This window comes from Copadichromis virginalis, linkage group LG2, assembly GCF_057382275.1.
Source record: "Copadichromis virginalis isolate Kocher_CV1m ecotype Utaka linkage group LG2, C_Virginalis_male_GT1.1, whole genome shotgun sequence".
NCBI classification, from domain to species: domain Eukaryota; kingdom Metazoa; phylum Chordata; class Actinopteri; order Cichliformes; family Cichlidae; genus Copadichromis; species Copadichromis virginalis.
Genome location: NC_140619.1, coordinates 38,323,744 through 38,340,092, shown reverse-complemented (window position 1 = coordinate 38,340,092; position 16,349 = coordinate 38,323,744). Strand labels below are relative to the sequence as shown.

The 16,349-nt window shown below is 42.6% G+C and overlaps 2 protein-coding genes across 4 annotated transcripts; one reads left to right on the top strand and one right to left on the bottom strand.

Annotated features, from left to right (window-relative positions):
• Positions 1–766: 766 nt before the first annotated feature.
• Positions 767–5,155, bottom strand: shisa3 (shisa family member 3). Its single transcript, XM_085433968.1, has 2 exons — positions 3,776–5,155; positions 767–2,428 (listed from the first exon to the last, which is right to left on the bottom strand). The coding sequence occupies exons 1-2, from the start codon at positions 4,044–4,046 to the stop codon at positions 1,842–1,844; spliced, it is 858 nt and encodes a 285-aa protein (XP_085290094.1). The 5' UTR covers positions 4,047–5,155; the 3' UTR covers positions 767–1,841.
• An 83-nt stretch (positions 5,156–5,238) lies between these two features.
• Positions 5,239–15,286, top strand: bend4 (BEN domain containing 4). Of its 3 annotated transcripts, none has more exons than XM_085433930.1 (6): positions 5,239–6,141; positions 9,250–9,834; positions 10,611–10,702; positions 10,863–10,889; positions 10,986–11,226; positions 13,287–15,286. In XM_085433930.1, exons 1-6 carry the CDS (start codon positions 5,682–5,684, stop codon positions 13,517–13,519), a joined length of 1,638 nt encoding a protein of 545 aa, XP_085290056.1. In that variant the 5' UTR covers positions 5,239–5,681; the 3' UTR covers positions 13,520–15,286. The 3 variants fall into 3 exon arrangements, with proteins under 3 accessions (XP_085290056.1, XP_085290073.1, XP_085290065.1); XM_085433947.1 differs by having other exon boundaries at positions 10,611–10,710; positions 10,832–10,889; XM_085433939.1 differs by having other exon boundaries at positions 10,611–10,762.
• Positions 15,287–16,349: the final 1,063 nt, after the last annotated feature.

The window sequence follows — 16,349 nt, the reverse complement described above, 5'->3', positions numbered from 1 at the left end:
CTCTACTAGACTCTACTAGACTCTACTAGACTCTACTAGAGTGACTTTACATGTTTCATTGTTTAAAATGGTCTTTATGTATCTTATACTGGAGGGTAACCCCTCAGTTTACACGACTGAAAGCCAGTTTTCTCAAATAGGTTTGAGTAGCAGGTGGGTTGGGATGCTGCCGACTGGAGATGCCAATATTAACCCTTTAAAGCCTGAACCATGAAATAAATGCCAAGAAATTCTAATCTTTTGAAGATGGAGTGTTTATTAAACCCTCATTATTTTAAATTAATTAAAAATACTTTGAATATATTTCTGTTAATTGTGATTTATTGCTTAAAAACCTATTGTACAGTTGTTAAAGGATTAAGAAAATCCCCTCTCAAAACATCATACAGAGCCAGGGATTACTTGTATATGCTTGGACAAGTTTAATGGCGATATCTGTAATGTTAACTGTGTATTTGTGGTGCATCTGTTAAAAATATAATAAAGCAGAAGTCTACAAAGATCTACAGAAGTCTGGTGGTTTAAAAAAAAAGTCAGGATTCAAAAGTTTAGGCCCTGAGAACAAATACAAAACTTGAATTGTTATAAAATCCACACGATTGTTTTAAATAAAAACATTCACTGTGTGGAGAATTGGGTTCCTACCTTCAAGGATAACTTGGAAAAGAAGTCGGAAACTTTTCTGAGCCTGGCAAAAACAGAGGATTCGATGTTTCCAAAAGGTTTAGGAAATATCATGAAGACATGTTCGCGACTTCTGTTTTCCTTTCATAAGCAGAAGGTGATACAGAGGTTTGAACTGACAGCTGCAAGTTCAAACAAGACAGGATGGAGGTAACACTCCAACAGACGTTATTCATGAGAGCCGTATTCTGTGATAAAAGACTTAACGGATACCTGAACGCAGCAGCAAACATCCTGAAGCCGAACAGCTTTCGGGTTTCGTGACAAACCGGTTGCCAAGTGTGTTTCACAGTCAGGTAGCCGGGTAACAGAGCAGTCTTTGTGGAGGTTTTTCCATACCTGCTGGTGCAACCCAAACCTCTATTTCTGGGGTGAGTTGTTTTTAACACTGTGACCACGCCATGCTCATTGAGCACTGACAATGACTGATCTCAGCGCTGCATTCCTGCTGTGAAGTCTGGCGCGAGAATGAGCGACAGGTAGGGAGATGACCTCTCCGGTTTCCTTTTTGTCTCAGTGATGATGATGATGATGATGAAGCCCCGTCTTTCTGGACAAAACTGTTACTTAATAAGCTTTACATCAAACAGCACACAAGTTACTATGAGACAACATTTATTTGCTGAAGTTTAAGCAATCAATCAATCAATCAGAAGAGCTGTAAAATCCTTTATATAACATAACATTTCCTCCAAAATAAAACGTCTCTCATTCCCAAGTCCTTCCGATTGTCAGAAAAAGGAATTCTCTGGTTTCCCAAGTCTGTTATACCTCTGTTAATGCTTAGCAGAATCTGGTGACGGCAACATCTGTTTTTCAGGAAGATCGCTGATACATTTCCATCTTGAAACGTCAACAAATGGAAACCATGGAGATCTGTTCACAAAGTAAAAGTGCATACATTTTACAAATGGTGTCAGATCTGCTGATGTGTCCTGTGCTGCAGACAGGGAGTACCTCGGGCCATGCTGGTCAACCACAGCAGCTCTGTCACGCTTTGTGCCTACCCTCCAGCAACTCGCTCTGCGGCCAATTGGCCGGGCCTCATGCAGAGCTTCTCTGGCACCAGCCTCGTCTGGCGTGTTTCTGTCTGTGACAGGTCGCATCCTGCCCACTAAAAATTGTGTAATCCTCTATTTCCCGTGCTGAGAGCCCTGTCAGCTCTGTCCAAAGTCAGCGAAGCCCTTGGTTGCCGCGAAGGCGTCAGGCTGCAGAGGGAAGAAGTACTGCTGGGGAAGAAGGAAGCTGGTGTTCTGGGACGAGTGAGTGGCCATCGGGGGCTGATGGAGCTGCAACTGGGTGTGGGATGAAGGCAGCGGGTGCTGGATCCCTCCTGCCATGGGTGCTGGTGGGGATGTGTAAGGGGGAGGTGGAAGAAGAGTCTGTGGGGTCTGGGTGGGAGTGGAGGCTGACGATGAGACGGTGGCTGATACCAGGCAGCCATGCTGCTGCTGCCCCTGACCTCCGAGAGAAAACCTCCGCATGGAGCTACCTCCTCCGGCTGAACTGGAGCTGGTGGTAGCCGTGCTGGACTGCCGCGATGGGGCTCGCAGGCTTGGGGGAGCCGTGGTAAGGATCATGGGGATCGTTTCCCCCTGGCAGCTGCGTAAAGAGAAGCGAATGGGCTGCTGGGTCGGCTGCTTGGGCCTGAGACACGTGCAGCAGTAGACAGCCACCAGTGAGCCAACTATGATAAAGGCGATGAAGATGCTCCCCACCATCAGGAAGGGCACGTAGATGGGCTCTGTGGGGAAGGAAACACGGGCAATTTTTAAAAAACAAATCTGTAATATTAAACCATTTCTCATACATTTCATCAGTGACATCAGCTTATTTGGGTTTAACACAACTTACTATGTAATGTGCATACACCAGCCTCAAAATGTTTGCATAAGAGGAAATAAAGTCAGCAGCTCCATTACAAAGTCCTTATAAGTTTCACATAAAGTCTTACCTTGTGATAAACTAAGAAGCATGACTGTAGCTGTTAATAGTGGGAAAAATTGTGCTAAACGTTTCTAATCATGACATCTCTTTTAGGTTCTCCACAACGTTACGAACAAACAAAAGTCACATTCCTGCTGAAAACACAAACATCTCAAGTTACGCTTCATGAAGCCTTTTCACCAAAGAAATCCACATTAGTGTTTATTTATTTTTAAATGGGAAAACTGGGAAATTGTGAGCATACGATCCACTCAATTAAAGACTTATAAGCTTATCCGTTGGGGAAATTTAAAGAAAACTGATAGACTGACCTGCTGTTGGGGGAGGTTTTAACACTCAAACGCCTCATAAAGAAGCCACAGAAAGGACTCGCCGTCTCCTGATGTTGTGATTACTTTAGTTTAGAAATTAGTGAGCTGTCAAAGCTAATGTGCTTTATTTCTGGGCAGCATAATAGACCTGTCTGTGTGAGAAGGGTTACACTCTTCAAAACATTCCTGGACTGCAAACCTGCGCCGCTTGATCAAATTTCCAACTAATTTCTGCTTACACATTTTTGACAGGAATTTGTTTAAAGAGGTTTTAGCGGAGTGACTGGCGGGGTGGGTCATCGAAAACGTGTCCAGGTTTCCACTTTGCACTGATAATAATTTGGAGTGTGATGGAAACTGAAGGGAGCTGGATAAGAGCAGGTGGAACCTTAATGCTTCAAACAGCAAAGGATGTAAACCTCATATAAGAAAGCTGCAGTGGAAAAAGGTCTTACAAAACGCATTTTATACTCATTTCATATTTGAAATTCATATCAGAGTGCATTAGTGTCCTTCAGCAAAGGCACTGAACCTCTGAGTGCTCTGTGCTGTCTTAATTGTTCAGCTGACCTCTGACCTCTCTAGGAGGATCCGCTATAACTTAAATAGGCAAGTCCTTCTCACAGCGTCTCCGTGTTTACCTTTTAAACACTACAGGGTTAAATAAAGTAAACTGAGAGTTTAGTCATGTGTGTTTTTCTCCATTCAACGAATTAAACTCTAATAAATTTGGATTTTTCTGAGGTCTTGCTTAAATTACGCACATGACGAAGACCCGAGGAAATCGACACCACAATCTTGGACCTAAATTAGCTTAAAATCAATGAACCTACGCGCTGCAAACTCGGTGTTATCCACCTCCCTGTCGTTGGTGCAGATGCCCTGGTCCAGCCGTGCGTCCGCTGCGGCGCAGCAGTAGCGCAGCGCGCAGGAGCCGCAGCAAACTGTGGCGTCCATAGTGTCAAAATCCTCCGGACACTGGAAACCCTCGTGATAATTTCCATTTGAGTCCAGCCACCCGTGGCAGTACTCTCCCTGAGCATCCGATATCCTGAGATTCCAGGTCAGATATCCCAGCAGCAGGCAGCTCAACAGGCGCACCATCCCGACGAGCCGCTGGGGTTCACGTTCCCTGCGTCCAGTGGGCTTCAGCTCAGAGCCTCAGTCCAAGTTTACACACTTTTCATTTGTGTTAATTCACCAAAAAAGAAACTAAACGATTGGATCCTAAGACGTGAAGTTAGGTCACCGTCATCTTCCCAGCGCTGGAATCGCTCTCAGTCTGCAGCTGCTCAAAGAGGGGGGGGGAATCCTTAATTGAATGCTCTCCGGGTTTCTTTTAAAAATCTCATTACGGAACTTCACTCTCATTCAAACGGGCTTCAATCACCAGCTGATGCTGAACAACTTGCTTTGGAGTGTCGCTCCAAACTCTCCCGTAACGCGCCCGTGCGATAAAGTGTGAGCAGAAGTTGTGCGCCCACCTCACTGCAGTTTTGCTGTTTTTGTGGTTGGGGCTGGGGATGTGGGGGGGGACTAAGCGCGCACGCAACCTCTATTAACCGGACGTTGGGGATCACGTGGTGCAGAGGGAGCCCGGCGTGACTCTAAACGCTTCATTCCAATAAAGCCGCTCAAACAAGGCGCACGAGCTGGGCCACGCTTGTGTTCCAACTCTGCGGCTGTGCTTTAAAACAGGTGAACGCGGAGATATGTGACTCCAGCTTTGCTCGTCAGCATTTTATGTTGCAGTGCTGCACACAGATGAGCGTTTTAATTCTTCTTATTCCAGCAGCTTCTAGCAGCTGCCGAGCCTTTCTCATTTTATCATTCACCTCACGTGTAATTATCACGGCCACGTTCGCCCTGCTGTTGTTTCATATTAGAGAGAAGTAAGAAGAAGTCTCCGCTAAAAGCAGAGAAAAACAGGTCCGTCTATTAAAAGCTCCGTTAAAAGGTATCGAGGCGGCGCCCCCGCGTGGCGCTGCGAACTTTTAGCCCCGTGGGCTGTTGGACAGCTGCTGGCCTGCCTTTGACGGACATCAGGTGAAGGGACTAAAATGATCAGACACGTGATTTTGTTTCCCAGTGAGTAGGTGTGCGGCTGGCAGTGCCCTTCAGCTTACCTGTTTATTGTAATCAGCAGTCGGGTCAAATCAGGGACAGTGATTGGGCCAAAAATGCTTTCTTTACATTCTCATTTATCAACTCATTCGTTTTTATTTGTTAGTAATTTTCCATTTCAATTTAAAAAAACAATACTTTGATATTGTCTTTTGGCCTGTTTGATTTTTGCCCTCAGGTTCGGTTATGTGTGGAAACATTTTCCTTCCATCTATGCCCGCGCTTTGAGCTCAGTAGCAAAATGGCCTCTGCCTTTTCTTCCTTTCTCCATTCTGTTTCATTATTTATTTATTTCTCTCTCTTTTTTCAAATTTTCAGATTGTAGGCTAACTGCTACAGCGCCCCGTTGTTCTCGCTGAGGATGTTGGCTACAAAAGGAGGCAGCCAGTGGCGCACAAGTCCCGCCTGTATTTCCCTCTGGAGGAGTCTCGGTATCGGCGCCCCCGACTGGGGATTGGAGCGGCGACTTGTCAGTAAATTAGCCCACCCTTCACAGTGTTTGTGAGGGAAACCGAGACAGTGACGGTCTGATCCCTCGCTTATCAGCTGCCTGTCACACCAGCACGCTAAGACACCGACCCGCAGCCATCCGCCGCGCTGTGACACCTGGCCGGTATGGAGGGAGAGATGCAGCCCGCAGATGAAGGGCCGTGCGCCCCGAAGATGTGCCGACAGCAGCGAGGTCCGTACAGCACCCTAAAAACCTTCCAGAGCAAGCGCTCTGCGGGCAAGTCACGCTTTGACCGGTCCGCTGTGGTCGAGATGCCCCTGTTTGGAGACGGGCATCATTTCACTTTTCACCCCGAACAGCCTCATCCTTTCCAGCCGCACCATCATCAGCAACAGCGTCCGCAGCAGCAGCTCCACCAAACCGGCGTTTCTATCAGCAGCAGCCAGCAGCATCACCGGACGACTCAGCAGCAGCAGCAACGTTTCCCATGTGAGACCAGGCCCAGCAGCAGGGTTCCGACATCCACCTCAGCGGCAGCATCTCTCGGTAGCCAGCAGCGGCACGGCAGCAGCGGCGGAGCAGAGCCCAGATTTTCTCCGGACTGCACCTACGGTATCAGCACAGGTGGGTTTTAAACTTGCCCAGAGTGTGGCACGAAAGTCACTTCTCTTAACGTCTAGGATATTCCGACTTTTACAGTCGTTGAGTCCAGATTAGTGAAACGCTGGAACAGTTGTTTTTCTTTCTTTTGGTTCGCCTCTTAGATGAATGAGTGCAAAGCTTCCAGAGTCAATAAACTTAAGGGTTGCAGGCAAAAAGCCAACATGTCTTTTGTTTGTCTCACATCACCTTCATGTTTTTGTTCCCATTTCTTGCTCCTGTCAGCAGTGATTGATGTGCTGTTGTGATGAGAGCAGTCATGATTGAATCTCTAGTGTGCATGTGCTAAAAATTACACCGGGTAATCTGTCTCCTGTTGTAACACATTGTTCCCTGCTCATTTTCTTCTCAGCTGCTGTTCATTAGAGGGGTGCACAGGAAGAAATGTGTTCCCCATGTGGAGGGCGGGTCCATGGGAACCAGCATTAAGATGAAAGCAATGAACCTAACCCTGGCATTACCAAGATTAAATATTAGACATCTCATCCCTTAATCAGATAATAATCTCGTTATCACTGCTGGCAGCAAAGACTCAATTTGCTGCTGTTTATTGTTGCTTTGGAGACAATCAAGTGCTCAGCCAGAGCTCCGGTCTCACTGCGAGCCCTGTATTAACTAACTTAGATGTGAAATGGCAAATTTGTGCATCAGGTAGGGCATATTTAACTTTTAAGTGATCGTTTATCTTTGACCAGCTCGCATCTGTGAAACCTGGGTCTCTTTGTTGTTTGCATCTATTTTGGCATGCACATGATCCTGATATCACTAATGAAACAGTCACATAAAACTGTGTTTCCCCTGCTCTAGTGAATCAGCCTATAATACACAAGATGTATCGTCCAATCAGAGCTAAAGCGTGCCATGCATTTCTTGCTGATAATGACACATCAAAGTGCTTCTATCTACACCACAGAAACAACTTAATGTTCCTCTTATGGCTCGGAAAAAGAAGAAACTTGATGTCCTTTCTTTCTCCGGAGGGCCTGGGATTCAGCAATCAGTTCAGCACACAATAACACAAATTGCATTGAAAAGCCTCTCCCAAAGAGTTGTGATTAAAATAAATGGGTCTCATAAATTTTCCCTCTGCCGACCGTGTTGTTTTTAATGAAATTTTATGAGACTCTCAGCTCGCAGTGCCACGGAATTGGTGAGAGAAGGAGACGAGAGTGGGGGCGGGGTGCACGGTGAAGGCGAATGATATCAGATACATCTCGACGGGTAAACAGAGACGGCACGCATATTAATAAATGCGACACATCTGCGCCAGGCTGATAGACACGTCTGAGCGAGTGGGAACGCAGCAATGGCCGCCTAGAATTCATTTTGTGTGTGTGTGTGTGTGTGTGTGTGTGTGTGTGTGTGTGTGTGTGTGAGGCCAGTGGACTCATAATCATTACAGAGAGGTGTGTGTGAGATCATCTCATTAGGACGTGCCTAGACTACCAGGGAAACTATCCACTGAGGCTTGTTTCTGGACAATAGCTCCATGCTCATTTTGTGAAACTGTGACTTTAGAGTTTATTGACATCTGAATAAATCTGTATAATCAAGCTGACATTTCCATGAGCAGAGGAGCCAAGTGTCTGCTGCTCTACTGGAACACTTTGCCACAATAAGACGTGGCAGAGAGCAAAAGAGAGCAAAGAGTAAAGGCAGGCGGAAAGAGTACAAACTACAACCCCAAGAAACCCAATGCACACAGTCACTCATGTTGTTGCCAGAACTGTAGCAGCTTAGAGCCTCATGTTTCAGCACTGGTGAAAAGTACAATATGTTTCATCAGGTAAGAACCTCAAACCTGATTTTACAAGCGAGGGTTCCTGCTTCAGTGCATTTCAGAACTTGGACATCTGTCAGCAGAAGTTATTGGTTACTCTGCTGTTTAAGACTTCAGCTAAAAAAACAAACACGAAGCCAAACTGAAGATTAAACCAGGGGGCTTAACACAGCTTTAGCTGAGGCATCGTCCTGTTTTAGGTTTCTATGCAATTCAAGCAAAACCATTTCCCTCTAAACACCTTCGTGTTATGGATGTATTAGTTAGATCCACCAATTTGGAGAGAGAACACAGGAGACACAGATGCAACGTAAAACAATATAGATATACTTATTTTCTTCTTATTGCATCAGGTAGAACCATCCCTATTCTGACAGCTGACCTTTTAAAACCAGACAGTTTCTCTACATTTATCCCTCCTTCTGGATCAGATGTCATCAACTCAGCTGCCTCTAGTTTGTCTTTCAGGCATTTATGTTTCCTGTACCCAGGCAGACCCTGTATAGGTGACACCAGAGTGAAGATGTAAGACCACACGCCCTTTCATCAAATTTAAAGTAGCAAACACAGACCTCGCTGTAATAAGGAGAGGTGATCAAATCTGTCTCACACAGTGCAAGAAGATCAGATTCTTAAACTCAGGCACAACAATGCTTTGTTTAAAATCTTACTAAGAGAAGTGAAATCACAGAAATCTGTGAGTTATACTGTCCTGGCTTCACTAATGCTGCATGTCACACCGTACATGACATTATTAGATTGTTCACATTTTGGAGGGATTTTACAGTTGTAGCTTTTCAAGGTGTTTTAATAATTGCAGCACTTAAACTGTTTAGTCCACTGGTTCGTCACGCAACGTTTGATACAGGAAGTGTAAAGTGTGCTCATCTCTGAGGTATGAATGGTGTAGGCTATACTTTGCATGTGTGTCTCCTGAAGGATTACTGCTGCACAGCGGAAAAGCCAGATAGAAGCCAACAAAGAAATTATTTCAAGCCTCAAACTCCTCAAGGACTTGTCTGCAGCTTTTGAGCTTATCACTACATCCTCAGCAGTGACTTGAGTTTGCTCACTTGTCCTGAAATCCTGTCACTGTAGGACTGTCTGCCTGTGTTAACTGATTGCATTGGTTAGTGGGTCAGCAGGGAGCATGTGAAAAAAGCCAAAAGCTCCAGCGAGTCTTATAAATGGACCTTGAGGGCAATGTTTGCTTGAGTGACTCTGCAAACACAAGCAGCTCATCTTAAATCCAATGACTGGCTGCTAATGTGAATGTCTGTTGTCTGCTTCAGAGAACCGTCTCATCTTAGATGCCTTCGCCCAGCAGTGCAGCCGAGTCCTCAGCCTCCTCAACAACGGGCGTCTCCTGGAGCCCTCCTCCTCCTCCTCCTCCATCACCTCTAACATTAAGCTGGAAGACGGGCCAGGGGACACTCAGGGGCTTCATTGCTCCTCACAGGGGAAGTCTAAATCCGAGGAGAGCTCTTCCACCACAGACCCTGAGGAGGAGGCTCAACAAAGCCATTTGAACCAACAACAGACCTCTGCAGTTCTCCGCATCTTCACAGACTCCCTGCAGAACTATCTGCTCTCAGGACCTCAACAACAGCACCAGCAGCAGCAACATCTGTCTGCTAGTCTGGAGGACGAGCAGTGCCCGGCACCTGAGTCTGGTTCAGGAGTGTCTCCTCCAAGACACAACCTGGGAGGATGGGGCTCCCCGACTCCATCAGAATCATACGGCCACCCCTCGTCCACACTGCCTGAGGAGGAGGAGGAGGAGAACTGCTGTCCTCGCTGCCTGGAATTAGAGCAGGAGGTGTTGTCTCTGCAGCAGGAGAACGAGGAGCTCCGCAACAAGTTGGAGAACATCCCAGGTGCAGTAATAACAGCCAGGACACAGTGATGACTGCTTTAATCCTCACTCAACTGGGGACAGGAAATCTCTTCATCCCACAAATCTTTTTTTTATATGCTGCCATCTGACTTTTGATTTCATGTGCACGGCATTAATCGGTACCGATGATACACATCAATGCTATTTACAAAGCGTGTTATCGAGGGCTTCTGGGTAGTTGGTTTGCTTTATACTCTTATCTACTCGTATACACGTAACATGCATAGCATTTGTGTTGACATCATCACTGGAAGGACAGCAGAATCAAAGTCGGATTCTGATATAAACATTTAAAGTCCATGTGGTCAAATCCATACGTGTCATCTTTCTTACAGCGTTTATATGAGTGTTTGTTTTCATCTGTGAAAAATACTGAGCACAAAATGTGCTTGTGAGATCAACAAATGATTAGGAAGTGCTTCATTTTCTTCCTCATGCTTTTGCAATCTAAATGCATCCCACAGTTTAAAAAGTGTGTTCAAAGCATCTATTTTTGTTAACTTGTCTGCTCTCCCCAAAGCATCCTGAGCTCCCTGTTGTCACACTAGCCTAGTTTGCACTAAAACAACTTATTTTAACTGCACATAAAATTCTGTGTACAGTGTCTGATCGGGAAAAACCAGGTTGTAAAGATTTGTTAAAAAGGAAGAAAACATAGCAGGGTGTCAGTGTTTAAATGCAGCAGATGGGTTGTTCTTTGCTGCGATTTTGACCCTGGGCTTCTCTTTATGGTAACGTTCGCTTGTTTTTACACAGTTCCCTGTCAAAATGTTCTTGACTACTTCAAGACTGTTCTCGAGTTCCACAACCAGCTGGCCCAGCCGATGCCAGAGGAGCAGCTCACAGAGGTGAGGAAGCAGCCCCCTCTTCATTATTCAGAGCAGATGTCATCAGTAGCATATCTTAAGGTGGGGAAATATCACATCAGGTCAACAGTGCATTAGAAATGTCTTCATGCGGATAACTGTGAATGTAAGTGATGTGAAATTAAAAGCTCTGTCTATACAGGAAGAAGAGCGGCAAACAGTCTTTGAGGTTTGTGTCTTAACTTCTTGTTTGTTTGTTTTTAATTACATGATAGAAATGTCATGGAAAGCAACATCTTTCGTTTTCTCCTCCTCCTCCTCACAGGGCAGTAAACAGCTCCTGGAGAACTATCCGCTCTTCATCACCAATAAGCAGTGGGACGAAGCTGTCAACTCCTCTAAGAAAGATGGCAGACGGCTGCTGCGCTATCTGATTCGCTATGTCTTCACCACAGATGAGCTCAAGTTCTCCTGTGGTTTAGGCAAAAGGAAGCGGTCAGTCCACTCAGGAGAGGCAGGCCTGGAAAGACGACCGCTCAACCCTGTTAAAGTCAGCTGCCTCAGAGGTAAAACTACAAAACATTATAGTTCAAGACATATTTTAAATAGGAGGAAAACATTACAGGTTATTACTGTTTAAATACAGAAGATGTGGCCAGTTTCTATTTACGGGTCTATTTGCTCAAAAGGTCTTTTTACAAATTGCTTCACTCAAGGCTTGAATCAAGTGTGTGAAATATCCTGAGACCTTTATTGACACAGTTGTATGACTTTTAATTATAAAATATGTTATTAGTGTTGCTTGATTGCCATAAGTGGCTTTCTCATTAGAGTGCTCCACTTCTTTAAACCACTGACAGACCTTAAAAGCAGCAGCAGCTATCTACAGTCTAAGATCTGATACATATGGGGTTTGTGGTCATGTGATGCAGATTATAGCAGCTTAAATTAAAGTTGTCTTAACTCCGGTTGCTAGGCAAAACCAGGAAAGTGTATGTGCTATTTACATCTTACACCCAGAAAGCATTCAGATCCCTTCACATTTTGCTCTGGATTTAGTTTTAATGGATAAAAGTGCCCTTGTCCTCATGTTTGCCTTGTGGCAGTGTGGATGGTGGAACCTTACACACATGGGTTTGCTTTTCCGAAACTGTCCCATACGTTCATTTTGCCACATATGGACTCCAATCAAGGTTAATTAGCTCCTTAAGTCATTGCCTTTTTTAATTCGATTTCCACCTGAAAAAACATCCCTGACTTTCATCGGTGAAAGCTCAAAGCTGTGAGGACTAAACGAGCAACTGTGGGAGAATTTTGAAATTTGAATTTTCTGCATACTCATTTCTCACTGTATACAAAATGTTATGTGACCGCAGTGAAGCACAACAATGCTATATCCATTTAGACTTTTGAACATTGAGTTGAAATCTATACGGCTGTGTGTGGTAGAAGGGATTCTAATAAACTGGATGCATCTGCTTATCTTAGAGAGCCACAGCAAAGAGTCACACTACTTGTAAATGAAGGATTTCAGTTTATGCTTTTAGTAAGTTTGCAAAAAAGAAACTTGAAACACATTTTTGTGTCTTTTTGGTTATTTGAGCATAGACTGATGGGAGAAAGTGGGCATTTTTAACCATTTAAAATTCAATACAGTGGCTTGGGTCTAAAAATGTTATTCAATAGACGGACAGATAGTATTTAGCAAAATAAAATACATCTCTGGATATGAAACACAAACTCATGATGGTGTAAATAAATATTTATAAGTTTCAAAGGGGATAGGTAGAAGTCTAACACTTACCGTTATAAAAACAACCAAACAGAAAACTGAGCTTTATACGAGCTACCGTCATTCTCATGGCTACAGTTATATGTGCGTTACAATAATAATGGAGTGTAACAGCTAGATGAGCAATATTCCCTGAATGAAGCAGAAAAACCAAACCACTTATTTACCGATTTAATCCATCCTCATAGCAGGAGTCTGTAATGAGTTTTTTTGTTCTGTTTTACTCTTGTATAGTATTAAAACTAATGTAAATATTACATTTTTAATATAGTTGATATGTGGCTTCCAGCATAGTTTAATATTTATTATCAACCATGGAAATTTAATTTGTATTTTTTAAATTCAATATTATTTATCATAATCATCTCACTGCTATAGATCCAGCAGTTTCCAAATATCATATATTTAGTTTTACTTAAGTTAAATATTAATTTGTTATTATCAACCCAGATTTTTAATGTATTTAATTTTTACATACTGAAGTTGTTCCAAGTCATTACCACAGCACCTTAGCCTGTTGTTATCTGTTGTTTGTAATGTTCTTCTAATTTTACGCATATTATTCATGTTCAAAATGAACTTCAGTGGTCCTAACACAGATCCCTGAGGAACTCCACGTCGCAGTTTTAAATTGTGAGTCGATATCAGTCGATCATCAAAGATTGAACTTTTTTGGTTATTTCCTTCCTCTTTTGAGCTAAACACCCAAACACCACCCAGTAAGCCCAGGATGTCCTCTGTTTAGCACGTCCTGTCTTAGTAAGGTAGCTCAAATAAGTTGAAAGGTACAGACCAAAAAAAAAAATTAATTTTTTAAATTCCTAATCTTGCCAGAGTTTATCCGGATGCACTGTGCTTCAAACCCAGACTGGTGGATGCCCTCTGAGGAGCAGATCAACAAAGTGTTCAGCGATGCCGTCGGTCACGCTCGTCAGGGCCGAGCAGTCGGCACCTTTTTGGGCAGCAGCGGCAGCAGCACCAGCAGCCTGTACATGGACGGCTTTGACGGACATCTTTCACAGGATGAACTGTATTTAAAAAGCTGCCAGAACGGTCAGTCGGATTGAAGTTTAAGGAGAAGTTAAAGACAAATGCCTGAAATGTAGCTGTACAACAACATATCCCAAAACTCTGACCTTGTCACTTTACACAGTGAAGAAAACATTCCAGAAGACGTTTAACATATAGACTACAGTCCTCCTTTTCAAATAGTTTTATAGTTTTCCCCATTTTTATACCTAAACCCTTTGTTTAGTGAAAATTGGACTCTTGGAGGTTTTAAATTGAACAGGTTGAGTCTTCCATATGCTCCTTTTTTAAAGTTTGAGCAGTTACATCACTGCCAGTGGAAAGAAGTCACTTCAAGGAGGCTGATTTCTTTTTCTTTTCTTTGTTTTTACTTGTTTTTTTACAATCTACATGTGCATTTAGAGTTCATATGGAAGTTATTTATGTTAATGACCCAGTTAGAGACTTGTATGTATGTACCATTGACACCACTTATAAACTTTACCATGGAAAGTAGCACTTAATATATATTTTTTGTCACTGGTGAAGCACCTTTACTTGCAGCCCTTCAACAGGAGTGCCTCTGAGAAAATCATGTTTTGTTATTTGTAGTTTTGCACTTTGAATCTCTTTATTTTTCCCTCATTTAATGGAAGGAAAAGTGCATTTAAAAAGAGAAAAGTTTGTGAAATGACTTTGAATCCAGCCTCCTTTGGCTGGAAAATGTTTCAGTCAATGCTGCGTTGCTCCTAATCTTCATGTTAGGAAGAATATCGCAAGTTAATCAAAAGCACTATATTGGAAATTGCTAAAATGTAAAAAGTCAGTTTGGTTTTGACCCAACTTCCATTTTTGGCTTGTAAGAATTCCTCACGTCTGCAGAGGACACATGACATTTCTTGTTTGAATTACTGTGTGTAGCAGTGATATAATACTGATGTTTTTTCCACATAATAAACAAAAATTGCAGATTTAAGGAAAAAATGGAAGCCTGGGAAATGTTAATCAGGCTGTATCTTTTTATTTGAATGTTTGCATTTTTTACATCAATGTTTTTTTTCCTTTGCATTCTGAAAATTTGGAATTCAGCTAAAAGAGAATTTGCGGTATTTCGCGAGCATTCCCTTATTACAGTGTTGCCGTACTCGAGCATTTCATGTCGGCATTGATCAAGACATCTGGTTTAAGGCAGCTGCCATATAATAATGCCTTAAACTCGTTTGGAGACCACCACAGTGTAAAGTGTTAAAGATGTGTGTCAGAAATCCTGTAATGTGTTTCGTTTGTGTGTCGGTCTAAAGTTTCTTTAAACGTCAATCCAAGTGGAAAAAATGTGATCACTTCATCGTTTTCCTGCAACTTCTCCAATTTGCACCTTTAAGTGTCTTACTGTAGGCAAGGCAATCCTAAAGTGAGAAGTCCACGTGCAGGATTCAACCACTTTTATTCTTTTGTGCTTATTTGACGCTCATTGACTTCACCTCATGACACTGTTTTCTGCGTTTGAATGTACCAGATTTCTTAGGTCAGTCCGCCAAGTTGACAGTGCTGTGTAAATGTGTAATATAAAGTACAGTTATTGTGTGAGGTGTCTTTGAAATACCACTTCTCCCTCTTTAAAAAGCCAAGTAGAAAAGTGCCACAGAAACCTTAAACCAGTCGGATTCTGTTGTTGTGTTGCTGTTCTGAATGTGAGCGTTGGTTTGTATTTACTCCTTTACCCTCAAAGTGGCTGTTATCAACACTGTGAAACATCAGTTGGGTTTTTACAGATATAGTTTCTGTTGTTTTTTATTTATAATAAATAAAATAATACCTGAATCCTATCTCTCTATGAAACAGTATTATCTTTGTGACATTAAAGTTTGTCAAATCCATTTTCTAATAGAGTGATCCATCTGCTGGATTAATACTGTATGTACTTGTTAAAGACGGCCTTTTGCGCCGGCTGGGATCTTGGCAAGAAAAGCAAACATTATACATTTAATCCAATCACAGGTCATTTCACTGTACCAAAGCAACAAAGAAGGAGACTAAGCGCATTCATCTTCAGTATTAACTTCTTATGTTCTGCCAATCAGAGATCTATCATTGACAAATACAGCTATTGTTAACAAATGTTAATGTTTACCACATAACTAATAATAAACCAGCTGGTACATAATTTAAATACATAAATTATCCTAAAAAATGTTGAAAGCATTATAAATGTTTGACATTAGTATTTTTCATATGTGGGTCGGAGACTGTAAAATTTCTTAGGCAGGCTGCTTTTTACTTGTTTAAAAAAAAGACTGAATGAATAATAGAAACACCTGTTACTGTCCCGCTCCTTAAGCTATAACACTACATCATATTTTATATCTTAATTTTATGAATCGGCAGTGTAATTAGCTGTAATATATGTGTCATCAGACGAGGGATGAAATAGAAGTCTTGTAAAATGGAAATGTTTAAACAAGCCACAAAATCCTGTGGGAGATACTACAGAAATACAAAACTGCAGGGACTTCATGAAAATGATTTGGCTGAAAGGGAGTCGCTTAAAAAAATACAAAAAACAAACAGTACGTGTGCACAATAGAGTGGTAAGCTTAAAAACATCATCATAGCTAATCTGAAGAAAAAGAGAGGATGACAGGATGTGTTGTGTGCTTGTGCACAGCAAAACCAATGTGTGATTAATTAATAATCTAGGTAGGGAAATAAGGCAGGGTGGGCAGGTCATTTTTCCAAAGTGTCAGGTGAGAATCTAGGGAACCACGTCAGCTGTCATTGACTGTATGGCAGAAATGTCCTTTTAGTCCGTTTAGGTGTTTGCCAGGTGACTTCATATCATCTTATTACACCAGATATATCATAACATTCATGTTTTGTTTTAAATTTCTT